The sequence below is a fragment of the Bombus affinis genome, chromosome 8 (assembly GCF_024516045.1).
Source record: "Bombus affinis isolate iyBomAffi1 chromosome 8, iyBomAffi1.2, whole genome shotgun sequence".
In the NCBI taxonomy this organism is placed as follows: domain Eukaryota; kingdom Metazoa; phylum Arthropoda; class Insecta; order Hymenoptera; family Apidae; genus Bombus; species Bombus affinis.
Window position 1 is genome coordinate 15,838,981 of NC_066351.1, and position 14,617 is coordinate 15,853,597.

General features: G+C 46.3%; 1 protein-coding gene across 8 annotated transcripts in view; it reads right to left on the minus strand.

Moving 5' to 3' along the window:
- LOC126919732 (protein Skeletor, isoforms B/C) overlaps positions 1–14,617 on the minus strand; it is a 53,601-nt gene that overhangs the window by 18,268 nt on the left and 20,716 nt on the right. For all 8 annotated transcript variants that reach the window (XM_050729290.1, XM_050729287.1, XM_050729286.1 and 5 more), the window contains exons 3-4: positions 3,134–3,359; positions 2,112–2,223 (exon numbers count right to left, since the gene is read on the minus strand). In XM_050729290.1, the coding sequence (XP_050585247.1) occupies positions 2,112–2,223; positions 3,134–3,359 (338 nt within the window). The remainder of the gene's footprint in view (positions 1–2,111; positions 2,224–3,133; positions 3,360–14,617) is intronic.

Consider the following 14,617-nt stretch of genomic DNA (forward strand, 5'->3'; position numbering starts at 1 on the left):
GAGTTCTTTTGAAAAGGAACCCAAGCATCGCGCAGCAATAGCGGTGTATCTATGGATGGAACGAGAACAGAAGGGGAAAAGGAAAAGCGGAACAAGAAGAAGGCTTATTCCAACAATACATCCTTCGACGTAACGCGAGGGTGTACCGACTGACAGACAGCTCCTGTCTACCAGATACCCAAGCAAAACCTACCCCTGTTGTGTGTATCGGTCAGCCCCTTCAAGAGATCGGTATACCCTACCAGCCGTTTCAAATCTTTAGCGAATCACGAATAAATGGAAGAACACCGTATCGAAGAAACCAAAGCCCTTCCGGGGATCGTATTTTTGGGGATTTTTCCTTGTATCGAGACGTCGTCAAATAGACACCGTCTATCGGAAGAAGGTACATTCGCGCGTGTCAGCGATCGTTCGAGTCGCGTGTAGCGGTCGCTGGAAAAGTCGTTGTTTTAAAGACGCTAATTTTCTTAAACTTTATCAGGATGTTGACCTTAGTGCGGGAAACCGAGGGTACCCGATTCCTCATTTACATCTCTTTTTTAACATTTTCTTTTTATTAGTGTTATTAAAGTTTCAAACTTACCTATGCACTTGTCGAATAAGGGACAAATTTCGATCGCGCTACGTAACATAGAAACGGGAGAATATTTTCCACTGTATTCAAAAGTTACTTCCATGACAAATAGATTTTTTCGAAAGCGACTTTTCAATCTTTTCCAGGCAACCTTTCGCGAAATGGTAGAACAGCCTTTTCTATATTCCTATCGCAAAATCACGATCGTACATTCATCGTGTTCCCCTTAGACGACTGGTCTGGCTTCTACTCACGTCCCTGATCGGTGCACTCAAAACGAGAGAGAGAGAGAGAGAGAGGAATCGATTTATACTAAAGAACTCGACGATCACTTACCGGGTGGATCGTAACGGGACACCCTGTAGAATGGAGCATAGGCGGCGGACAGCGCGTTTTGCGGTGACAGAGCGTGTCTGATGGAGGGTTGTCACGGTATGGGAGCACCCCTCAGACTTCGATATTAAAGCCCTCCTAATATAAGAGCAAAAGCTTCGCTCTCTACCGTCGATATGCTCGTTTCAAACCTTTTCTCTCTCCCTCGGATATTTCCAACAAGCGATACTGACTTTCGTGCGACCGACCGGACGACTCTGGATCTGTGGGTAAGCGAGTGGGCGTGCAAGAGGGTGAATCGTGAAAAGGATGGGCAGATTCGTTAAGCTTCGCGATGTTTCTCTCGAAGCTCGCAAAAAGCGTATCGCGGTAAGGAAATGCGTACAGAAATTGCAATTATTCCGGATTACTATGATCGTTAACGTCGGATAATCGTCGAACATCGAATGCGCGAGTTCTACGAGAAAATGTAAATTTCTCCGATAACTAGATGCTTTTTATGCCGATCCCGTAAATTGACGCGATTCCGTGAAAATTCATGAAAGCAAAGTCGAAAGCAGAAAAGTAGTACCGGAAGAAATAGAAAAAGGGAGGGGAACCGGGGATGGGAGAGAAACGACTTAAACGCATGCTTTAGGTGCGTGCACGCACCCAACTATGCTGCTTCGTTCTCGCGTATGTGAATGTGCGAAAACGCGTGCACGCCCCTGATCTCGGTTTCCGTATCCATCTCACACGCACCATTGACCACGAATGCATGTCCGATAGGGCGGCCCACGTACCTCCTCAAAAATCAAGTTATCTCCATTCTCCGCGCGTCGTGGGGTTTCGAATAAAACGTCGCGCGACGGGGGTGGCTCCGTGCCACGACCACGTTCCCTGCGCCGCGACCAAGGAGCCGAGTATGTCGCACAAATTTATTGGAAATGCCGTACACGAGATTACAGAGGATCGTCGTTCTATCATCGGATTCAACGAGACAAGGGAATTTATACGGGGAGAAAGGAGACGAGGAGTAAAGTTTAAGATTTCTTAGAATAGATTCTCGACGCAGCGAATATTCTCGTGAAAAGATACTTTCTATATACATATATACCTACGTATAAATATGATACATATAGATACACGTATAGGTATGTATCTAGACACGGACACACACGGTAAATAGAAGGCAGAAAGAAAGGAAACGTTGGAGTTGACTTACGGTAAATCGACGACACCAAACGCTCAGCCATTTGATGTCCCGTATCCGTTTCCCGTTAGGCAGCTTCAGAATGATGTCCGTATAGTTGTACAATTTGAGCACCACCGGGTCACTGAGAGCAACAAGAAGAAAAAGGTTTGAAGGATCCAGCGTGTTGTAGTCCTCGTAACTATCCTAATGAACCGCGTTTTTCGCTGACCACTTTTTCACCGACGAGATCGTACATCGACTGGCCGTGCAACGCGTCGACGATTTTGGCAAACAACAGTGTATCGATCGTGCTCGCGAACATTCGAGAAGACGAGGAGAGCCCGTCGAACAGGAACAAATACTTCTAATATCGTCCTCTAATAATCTCCGTTCAATTGGATCCGTTTAAGCGAGACATCGTTATTGTGCGCGGCGATCTCTCGCGACTTAAAAGGCTCGCAGAGTTCCGACGAGGGTGGAGAAGGAGGCCGAGCCGGTCTCAGACGGTGTCAACTTTTTTCACCGAATTTCAACGACGAAGCACAGAGACAAGTAACAGCGAGTGGAAACGTAATAAAGTGCTCGCGTGGACGAAATCCGAACGAGATGGCCGTATAATTCCCGTTTTATTAACTGCACCCCCGCAATCCGTTCGCCCGGCCTTCCGTCTGTTTCATCCCCCGCCCTATCCTCTCCCCTTTCACCGCCTGTCCCCTCGACGCACGCAACAAGCTCTTTGAGTTTCGTTTCATCCCTTGGTTACGGTATGCCGTTTGCGTCCACCTCCGTCCCCCTTTTCTTTTTTTCCCCTTCTTCTCGGCGTTTCTATCAGGCGTCAACCCTGACCGCATACGCGACTTTGTTCCACTCTTCTTTGTCGCTTTTCGTCTTTTCTTCGTTCGTGCTCGTTCGCGCGAGAACCAGCGTATTCGGTTTGCCTCTCGAACGTAAAAGAATGGCGACGCAACATTTCAGATTTCAGTAGGAATAGAACGACAACGATGGAAATATCTGTAGGAAAATTACGCGCGAAGAAAGAATTTCACTCTTACCTTCCCTCCTTTATTTCCGGATACGGGACGATGTAACCCTGTGGGGTGGGCGTGGAGCTATTGCCCACCCAGAAGTACGCGTCCGGTCCGGTACCATCGTAACAGAATCCTTTTATGAATATCGTCGTGTCGTCCACGGCGTACACGTCTCCTTTGATTCCATGTGCGTAGTTCTTCAACGAGCCGATTAATTTGCCGTAGTAGTTGGGTCCGTTGTTCGCATGACCTGTAACAATTCGTTTTATCAATTAACGTCGACGGTAGACGCGCGTTCCATTAATTTTTATCTTTCAAACTAACGCGATTAACCGAACTTTCACTCGTCGAACCCGCTCGTTCGAGCTGCTATCGCGCGAGCGAAAAATACAAGTGGAGAAAATCGGTAAACCCACGTCGCGTGATTTCCAATACGATTAACTGTTTGCCCCGACAAATTCGGATAAATTTAGTTTTCTACCGTGTGGTAGTTTAATCAAACGATTGTTATTCGTATAAGGTTCTAACGTAACGTCGAACATATGGAGCGAACTGGAGCCTAAACGAGCGAGACCGCGAAAAGACGCAGCGGCGGCGGCGGTCGGGACTTCGTTCGAGGCGTGCTACGTTCACGGTTGCAAAGGGGGAAGTACGGTTTCACCCTCGTGATATAGGTTGGACGCATCACCGCCCCGATACAAAAGCGTCGACGGACCAGCCGGCCGTGCCGCGATTTGCATGAATTTCATTTCATTTGCTCGACAGGCCCCATAAAGTTGGACGAGCGAATAGATCGGAAGAGCCGCCGCGGCAGTAAAGATCATCGGTGGATCGTTCGTACGAGGGAACGGATTCAAACGCGCGAACCGATCGTCTTCGAGCGCTTTCTCGCCTTCGGATTAGCGGTTGCGTTTAACAGTCTGAAGCGTGAAATCGAGGGAAACGGATTCCGCGAGATTGCTCGCGATGGATAGGATTTATTTCCGGTTTTATTGGCGCTCCTGGAAAGACCGTACTATCCGCGATCGGTTACCAGGGTTAGAGAGGATTTCGATTTGCACGGAGTAATCTTTTCTCATCGCGCGGTTCGCGTATTATTGTATTTTGTAAGCGCGGTAATTAGACTGCGAACGTTTACGACGATTCGCGCAATAGCTGCAAAAGATGCCGACACGGCTTTCATCAGCTTCTATGTTTTACTTTACGAAGATAATCAAAGAAATGCAGATACTTAAACAGCGATACGATTCATCCTTTGAATATTCTTCCTCGCCTGTATCGCATTTTAGGATTTCTCTCGTGGAATTCCAGAATTCTACCTTTCACGATTCTTTCTCGCTGTCTTCTTTGCTTCGGGTGTATCGTATAATATTTTTCATACTGCACGCACTGTACATTTTTGCGTATTTTAATTTCCCGTAAATATGCAAACATCCGTAATAACGTCGATAACGTAAAAATCATGGAATAATATTTCCAACAACAAACATTGTTTCGAAAACATTTCTCCTCGTTTCAAGGTATTTTAAGGTATTTCACGATATTTTTACAAAAACCGAAGCATAGATTTGGGTGCTGTCCGAGTAGAGCTAAAGGGAAGCATCGGTCGTTGATATTTTTTAGGCGAAAAAACCGATACTCTGCAAATCTTATTTCATGCACACCGAATGCACGAATTTCTCTTCGAATCTCGTCGCAATCGGCTTAATAGTTCGATCGGAATTTTGGATTTAGGGCATACGCACACACGCCTTCGCGTGTACCTATATTTTTACCAACCGGATAAATCGCCACTGTTGGCTACAATCTCGCTACAAAAGGTAATAAACAATTTGATATTTTAAATAACCGAATTCGATGCTGAAAAACGACTTTGATCGTTTATCTTTCCGACGAATATTCCACCCGATGAAACTAGACGCAAGAAAATCCGATCGACGTTGGTCATTTTATTAAAAACAGTAGCTCTCTGTTATATTTCGTCAAATCCGTTTCCCCGCTAATATTATAAACCGACACGCCAAACGCTCTATTTATTATCGCTATGTTTCAATCTTCCACGCGTTGTAACAACTCGATATTAATACAATTTCTAATACCCGAAATGCACGTTCCGATGAATTAAACATTGCACATCGATCAATAATAATAATGTATCTCGCAAACCGTTTAACGAGCCGATACTTCGATTAGGTTCGATGCAGGTCAACGACTCTCGTCCGCGCGATATCGGCATCGGGCCTCAAACCTTCTTGCCCTGCCAACTCGTTCTCCACCGGCCCAAAAAGACGTAATTCGGCACGATCGTACGTATAATTCTTAACCGCCACGAAGCTCCCTCCTCAATTAATTCCCATTGAACGTCCAACTTGGTGGTGCGTGATTTTTGCTGGGAACGAAACACCATCACCGTCGCCCAAGGATAATTAACACGTCGTTGGCGCGCACCGGTGCGGTGTTGGACCGAAACGCAGACTCGAGGCTTTTAGTCCACCCTCGATTCCCATTCACCCCGTTCGCTCGCGGTTGTATTGGTGAACGTCGAGGTTCCGGCTACCGTTCTTTTCGATCCGTCCTCCTCCTCGTCGTCGTCGTCGTTGTCGTCGACGTAGTGTGTCTACACCCCATCGGCATCGCAGGATATTATGGTGATGCGACAATGAACGCGGTGATCGCTATCTGGCCGGTATTGGGGGATGTCGACCCTCGCTGTGCGCTCGCGAAATCGGCTATGGAATGACGTGGACGGAAAGAGGGGCAAAAGTAGAAAAGTACAAGAGAGAAAAGGAAAGAACAGCGAATAGAAAGGACGAGAGAGAGAGAGAGAGAGAGAGGGAAGGGGGAAATCCGAACGGAGGGGTAGAGATATAGAAGCGTCTTGGGATAGAGAGAAGCGAAAGAGAATATCTACTAGTAAACAGGAGCGCACACTGGTGCACGAGTACGTCCACAGGCAAAGAGAGGTTATGTAGGTGCGTGCCTACGCGCCACCACCTAAACTACCCCCGACTGGTGCTTAAACTGCCTCCCCTTTTATTATGGGCCACGACGGTTATTGGATTGTACCGTGCTATTTGTTGGCTGCCACGCTAATGGATCCATAATCACCGGGACGAATTAACGCAATGCGACGACGCGACGCTTCGCCTACGACTCGGTGCTACTTTAAACACGGCTACACCGAGCGTTGCTTCTTTCTATCCGTTGACTCGGTCAGCCGGCTCTCCTTTTAACGTACTTGACTCGTGTACTCGTCGTTAATCGGTGGATTCGCGTTCGATTACCCGCTATCCACTGTCCGCTATCCTGGAACTTTAAGCGATGTATCGACGAACCGTGTATCGTTCGCGTCTTCGTGGATGCTCAAGAAGACGACGGCTGTGAATCGTGAGCGACGCTTTAACGGAATCTGCGACTACGTGTCCTACTGAGAGGTTCGTCTGAAAGCAGGATATGATCTGAGAGTGGTGAAGGGAGTACGGTCAACATTTGAACCGAGTAAACATCGGCCGACCGTGCTTCTTCCCTTCGTTCTTCTCTTCCCCGCATCCTGGCTCCGTCGTGCTATTCGCAACCGTCGATGAGACCCCGAATCGCGCATAGGTTCTTCGAATAGTCTCTCCTCTCTGGCACACGTCAGTCTTATAACTCCGCTTTCACGGGCCACTGTGGGGAATACCTTAGCCCCGGGGCAGCGTAGCACAAAGCATATTGCATGTGCCCCAAATACACAATCGCAGCCGGTTGGCTGGGCTGGGAGCGTCAGGATTCGTTAGCTTCTGGCGCCGATGGTCTTTGCTCTTTCGATCGGATTCAGCGGATCCACCGTTCGCCTCCGGGCACGCGTTTAATGAGGATAGTCGTAAAAAATTCACTCGTTATCTTGCTACGTCGCGCGGTAGTACGGTTCGCGCGACGCACCGCCAACGACCATGAAATCGAAGAATCGTAACGTTTCTTTTTCATTTCAAACCTTCCTCCTTCCTTTCCACTATTACAAAATCGTGAATCACATTATACCGGTTTCTATTTACGGAACCGATCGGTCGATCGATCGACGATAAAAATAGAAACGAATTCAACGATTCGATAGAAGTTTCTATCGACCTCCCGTTTACGAGAGTAAGCGACAAGTTGGTCCACGCTCTATGTTCCAACTTGCAGCTAATTAATTAGAAGCAAATGTTTTTTTAGTCGCGGCGAGAACTCGATTGTTTTTATGGCTTCGCCAGACTTTGCGCGCCTTCGGCCACGCATTTAACCAGAAAAGTCTCGAGAAATTCTCTTGTTACCTCGCTCTTAAAGAAACCGCGTCGCGTCTTTCCGCAGCTTATGTTCCTCGTTTCGTTTCCACTGGAAATATCTGTTCGCCTCGGTGTATTTACTTTAAATCGTAACGCAATAACGCTGGAGAAATCACCTTTCTGGCTGTGATTTCGCGACGAGTCGCTCAACCAGCTACGATCTATCTATCCGTGTCGATCAGCGATGTAAGCTAATTGGAGAATCAATTAGCGATGCCCCTTTGTTTCTTCGCAAAATCGATCACGTTTCGTGCCCTACGATTGTACGAACAGCGGGAAAATCGTAAGCCGATCTCGTTTCGTTTTTCACATACCACGCGTTTATAAACTTGAGGTAAAACGAAGGTAAAATGAAAACAGGATACGACAGGTGCGTCGTTTTATTCAACATTCCAAGATAACGAGCCAATTTACGCGCTGTAAGATCATCCTGTCTTACCGCCGTCACTCCAATCAACAGACTCGTCCTATCGTTAACTTTTTTTCATCGCGGTAAGCGTTACGCATAAACGGTTCCGTCTCTAACGCAATCACCCACGTAGCAATGAATTTAAATTTAAAGTTTCAATTAGCGTTCGTTCGAAGCGCAACCGCGACGCAACGTTGCGTCAAGTATTCTCGTCTTGATTTTGTAACGATTCTACCATTTCGCGAGACCTATTTGACCCGTTCGAATAACACCGGATAATCAGACCACAAAAAACGAGTACTATCCGATTTTACATGCGGGCCAGCCAGCCAGCCAGTCAGTCAGTCGTTTCGCTACCGGTTCGCTGGGTAGCTGACTAGACCTACAAACGCGTGAACTTTCACTTTCGCGCGAAAGAACGGCCAATCTCGTTCGACGATAAACGAGACACCGTGAGATCGTGGAGAGAGCCGCAGGAACAGATACGACTACCGCGTCGCGATGAGAACACATCGATTTATGGCTCGACAGTATCGGTTTTCACCTTATGTCATATAGGCGTGCAGCAATTACCACGAGTGAGAATATTTCCTTTCCCAATAAATAACGAGTTACGTTCTAAAAATTATTTGTTTTACGCGTCGTAGCTGTATTCTTCGGTTCGTTCGCTCGTCGTAAGGAAATGTCTTAAATTCGAGGGAAATATAACGCGAATAGAGAAATCGACATTGATACGATGATTTGTACAGAAATAAGGAAATTTATATACCAAAGACGCGTTTCGGAAGCGATGAAAGAAGCAGCGATGAAATTAATCGAACGACGATCAACTGTTTTCAAACTTATCTATCCGGTGAAATCGAATGTGAATGAAATCGCGAAGAAAAAAAGTTGGTCGGAAGAAAAATTGGTGGAAGGAGCGAGCAAAGAGGGGAGTCGAAATCGTCGGAAGCGATGATCCTAATGACGAAGTGTACGCGCGCTGCCGGAGTGCTTCCGTCGAATCAAGCCCGTCGTGGAACGATTTTATCGGGCACGCGTTAGAGCAGAAGTGGCGGTGCAAGTTTTCCAGCAAGCTCGATGTTCCATTGTCCTCGAGAGGAGAAAGTGGCGTGGATGAAGAAGGTTATGAGAGCATGGAAGATAGAAAGAGAAAAAGAGAGAAGGTGGTTGGAGAAGCCGGTGACTTAAGACGTTAACGAGACTAACCGGATTCATCGCTAGGCGAAGGGCTGGATCTTGCGCGAGAAGGGTGAAGAAAGGAGAGTGCCGGGTGGCACTGATTTTAATCAAGATATGGCCTGGCAGCAGCCAGCGGCGGATCAAGCGAGCCAGGGCTTATCGATTTTCTAAGTGCTCCCGACCGAGAGAGCGTGTCGTCTGCGACACTAGCTGAGAATTTGAAAATAGCGAAACAAGAGAACCGGAGGCGTCGCCTTTCGCAGACTAAACAACCGGATATTCAACGATTTCGTAGAATATTCGATTACTGTACCGGCATTCGTTCGTCGTCCGATTAGTCAGACAGACGACGTCGATATCTGCCTTATTTCTAAGCGAATCGTTTCATAGCCTAGCAAGTTTCCTCTAGACGTTTTTAGAATTATTCAAACATCCTGTTGTACCTGTATCCTGTTCGTATAAATATTCATACCGTCGCTTGGGATTTTATGAGCCAGCTTACCTCTAAGTTTCCGTGATACGATTAAAAGCGGATCATACGGAGGATCGAGAGTGGAAGAGAAAGGGATTTCACCCGTTTCGCGATCCGAGACAGGAAAATCGTCGAAACGAACGCGTTCGTTCAAGCAAACGCGCGTGCAACGATTACGCAACATAGCCGATCGTCAAGTTACAACGTAGACGAGCGACATTTTTCTTAACTGGATTTCTTCCTAACTGGAGAAACGCAGATAGTCGTATGATCGCGATATCGCGCGGAAAAGAATCCTACATCCGCATTTTAGACTAACGCTTTAAACGATCCGCTCTTCCATAACCGAAACATTCGCCGAATCACCGTCGTTTTTGCCCAATCTGATTTTTTTATACTTTCTTCTTGTCGCTCGTTAAAATCTAGTTCTCGATTTTTCCAACGTCTTTGAAGATAGAGATATTCCCCTAAAAGGGCGTTCGCTCTAATCCGTGGATATTCTTTCGACGCGCACCGGTTAATCCGGATAATTGTCGCAGACAAGGCAATCCCTTAATTGATCGGGCCAGACAGCCTCTGTCCGTCTCCGAGGAAGAATACGAATGATATTTTTTGCCGTTTGCCCGTTAAGAGATTAAAGCCAAGGGGTCGGTCGCTTCGTTTTACAGTCATTATACTCTCGGGAGAGGGGAAGCGCCGGAGATGCGGGCAAGAGAGGAAGAAAGAGCGCGTTAAAGAGACGAATAAACGAAGACTGACTTAGCGAAAGCAACTATGCTCGGGAAAATTCGAAAACCTGAGAAACACGCAAATAAAGAAAGACAAGCGCGGAAAGAGGAGCGGCGAGAAGAAGGTAAAACCGATGCAACATTAAACCGAAATAAACGGAAACGAAAGAAGGGGGCGAAGAAAGGATTAGGTGAATCGAACGGAGTAAGAAAGAAGAGATAGATATGAAACTCGGCATCGATTCAAAGAAGACGCGGAAGAAGGAAAAGGAGAAGAAGGAGCGAGCGTATGCAGGCTTAGAGATAAAAAGAGAAGAAGAAAGAGCTGAAGAGAAAGGGAGCGAAGGGAGAGAGCACGCTGAGCTTGCAAAAAGGGTGCCTGGTGATGCGTACCATAGCTACCTCGACAAATGCATTAAGACCACCCTCTACCCTCCTCTCTTGGCGATATCGAACTGACTGTGCGACTCGCTCCGTAGTCAGGATACACCTCGATTTCTCGCACCTCGTTTACTATAAGAGTCTAACCGGTGCCGTAGTCTACAAGTATTTTCACGCCTTTCGATACACCCGGCGTTCAAGTGGTAAAAACATCGCGAAATACCTTTGACGGGAACAGGTTAACTTTCCAGTGAAAAGAAACGAGATTCCAGGGAAATAGAACTCGTGCCGGGTAGACTGTCTGCAGGGCTCAAGGTGATCGACAAACACGGCCGGTGTAGAAAATAAAGGCACGGCTTACGGATAAAACGAATCCTCCTGGATAAGATGTTTCTTTGCTCGACGTCCACGTGCACGATTCTTTTCGTTTATCTTTACTTTTCCGTTCTATTTGGACACATTCCTTCCGTTTATTTCGCCGACTTGTTTACGCTTCCATTTCGATAAATGGAGTTTGTCGCTGGTTACGATTTACGCCGAGTAATAATGGAATACTATCTTCGATCGAATAACCGCTCGTTAAAACCTGGCTTACGGTAATGGTAACTAGGAAGGGGACTCTATCCGTTAGATATTATCTCGGATGGTCTTTTGAGCGGCTCGAATGGGGGACGAGCGTAAGGGTGGACAGGTAACGTGACAGCCGTCCTATTTAGCGTGCACGTAATACTATACGTTGTTCTGAAAAGTTCCTTCTTGTTGGATAAACGTATTTCGTAAAATAGATGCTTCCTAAAATAGCAGATAATACATTTTACTATTGCTTCGTATCAAAGATGACTTAAATCGAATTCTAACGATCGTGATCCGAGAGATCAGCGTTTCGCGAATCGTGCGTTCGGAACGTCCGACACGGTCTGTTACGAGTGTATGTGACAAATGTACCTGGCTGACACCATTATCGTGGAGCAGCGATGGTGACCGTGTCATCGGTCAGAAGACGCTTCACGGTCGACTCCCTCCGTTTCGAAGCTACAGTTCCCACGAATTTCGTGTTACGACGTAGGACCGCTGGAAGCGGGACATACATACATAGATACATACATGGACGCGTAGCTAGCACCTCATTCCAATCGATATGCGACGACACCCCCATGGGGAGACATTCATATCGCAGTGGAACTCAAACACGGACCAGAGACACGCCACTGTAATATCGTCCCCTTCGGCCGACTTGATCACCGTGCCATCGATATCGGAATATTTGGATGCCAATTTCGATCACGATCTCCACCGCTTTCTATTTGATTGCTCCAAGAGGCAAGTGATTACACTCGCCGAAGACGATCAAAGTGTTTCGTTCGATTTTGATTTTATTTTTATTTGACTGTGAAGCGAAAGAAAGATAAAAGGAAGCGTGTGTTTGGGGATGAGTTTTCCAATACACGCGTGTATTTCGCTTTATAGAGTCGTAGGCATAGAAGCACGAGGTGTTATAACGAGAAAGACAGCAGTACGGTCGATAATGACTCCGTGTCAGAGCACGTGTCAGCCGTTCGTCTAATAGCACATTATGCATCCGCAAGACGTGCAAATTACACCCGGCTCCGATACGGTCGACAAGACGAAGCCAATGAAATACGCCGTTGCCGCTTAGTTAACGCGATGCATCTGTGCCTTCGTCAACGCATACGGATAAAGGACAAAAATACAGTAAAAGTATCCGAACGAAATATTTCGTTAGATTGAGAAAATACTTCTCTTCGGTCGACGTTGACCGATATCGATCGATACCATTCCGAGGAATTAGAATCGGCCACCGATAACAAGAACGACCGGTGAAAAATTCGGATAATATCGCGTAAAAAAGGGGGTCTGGTGCGCGTATCGTGTACGATCGTAGATCTCTACGGGCAATACGGTTCCATTAGTTAAATTGTTTCCCTGATACGTCCGCGTTCTTTGACTCCGGCCTTTCATTCCGTTTTGCTGGTCGGATAGGCCCAGCTACGATGCAATTCCGGGTTATTCTCTCCCCGGAGGAGTCGATAAGAAAATAGTACGAAAGAAGAAAAGGGGATCCCCAGGGGAGATGGGTGATCATTTGATTGCGGATAGATTAAGGTACAGGGGTTGTACCGTCTGACAATGCAAACCGAACGTTTTATGTCGGACCACCGGTTAATGCGGCAGACTGATCCAACAATGGAATCAAATTTTTTCTTTTTCTAATCGAAAGTAGAAAGAGAGCGAGAAACAGCAGAAAAGAAGCTAGACGGAAGATGATCAAAGTTCTAGTTACGACGCGAGTAAAACCACCTCGTTGCGAATAGGACTTCGATGTGTCATCCTTCGATCGTCGATTGATATCTCGCTATTGCGACATCGGTCATTTAGTGGGACCGTTAATCGATTACAAATATCGCCGACTGAGATAAATCCCTTTAGTCAAAGTCTCGAATTGGCCGTTTACATCTATTAACACCGAACCGCTAACTTTGAGGGTGGTCGCCGTTTGCTCGCCGTTTCGAAAGCATCGTGTAACCGGCTCCGTTGGGAGCCACACATCTGGCGAACAAGCAACAAGTATACTATACACGCATTAAATGTACACCCGTTACCGACTCCAATTACTCCGAGTAGCCTGTCGCTGCGTCGCACGTGCACATGTGATCCTCTATCTTCGATTGCGCGCCTCCCTTCGATTACCGTCGAATTTTAATTACGCGGATGCGTCAGTTCGCTCGGTCTTGCTCGGTGCTAACTTTCTACACTTGTCGCTTTATTAACCATAGAACGAACCCTTCTTTTAATACTGGCGACGATAAGAATCTCAATTCTCTCTAAGATTCTACTACGAGACTCTCGATGAGAGTATATATCGACTTTAAAATAATGCTTCAGTCGAACTGATATATTTACGATGCAAACTTAGGTGCCATGAATAAACTAGAGATGCAGGTTTACCGCTAATGGTGCATTATGTGGAATTACGTATCCAAGAGCGCCATAATTTTCTATATAATTCAGATCATGGACGAGAGAATGACGCGACGTCGCATTCCAGGACTCTTGTAGCAACGACCGATCGGATATCAGGTATACGATTCATTTATGTCAAGGTATAGTAGCGATTACGAGAACGAGCATCGCAAATACGTATAACACAGACGCAGATTTAGACCGAGACAAGGAAGAAATTCTGATAGAAATCGTCGAAATTTATTTTTGAACAGTCTCGGTGTTGGAACAGAGTATCGCAGTTTCATTTGGTAATTCGCGAGAATTCCTCTATATACGTACGTTTCGTAATGCGCGAAAAATTGGGAACATAAGAAACGTGTTTCTGAAATTTCGTTACGAGTCGCGTATAATGATCTCCGGTAATGGGCGCGTTCCACGACACATCTGTGTCATCTATGGAAGGAACAAGCGCACGATTACGTTGATGCATGCGCGTCAGGCTCGCATGCGAGGAAAATTGCAAAGCGTCCGATGTTCCAGAAAAATATAGGAATCTTGTTCGATGCGATATACTCGGGAAATTATCATCCTGCATAAATTTTTCACGTCGAACATGGCTAAACCGATTCGTTTCTTGCACACGGACGATTATAACGAAACAAAGTTTAACGTGCGGTATGAATGAACAAATCGTAAATACGAACGAATAAAGCAACGCCTAGAACAAATCACTCGTGATTCGAAGAAATACCGAATAGAAAACCATAATTAACATTCTACTGCTTTCGTTGGAATTTCGATAGAATTTTATTAGCAAGAAATATGGAAAGTTATCTTAGAATATTGTACTTCGTATACTCTGCGCTTGAATAATTCCACAGGGGTAGATACTGGGGTACTCTATCGGTAAATGCTTGCAGAAGAATCGAAAGTTTCAAAATGTATAGAAATAATCGTAACTACAAGGTTTATTCAGAACGTCCGGCTGACCTATTCCACTTCCATAGTGGCGTGGCGATGGTGGGGTGCTCTTTCGTACGCTTCACGGTGGGGACTCGGCTGTCTGAT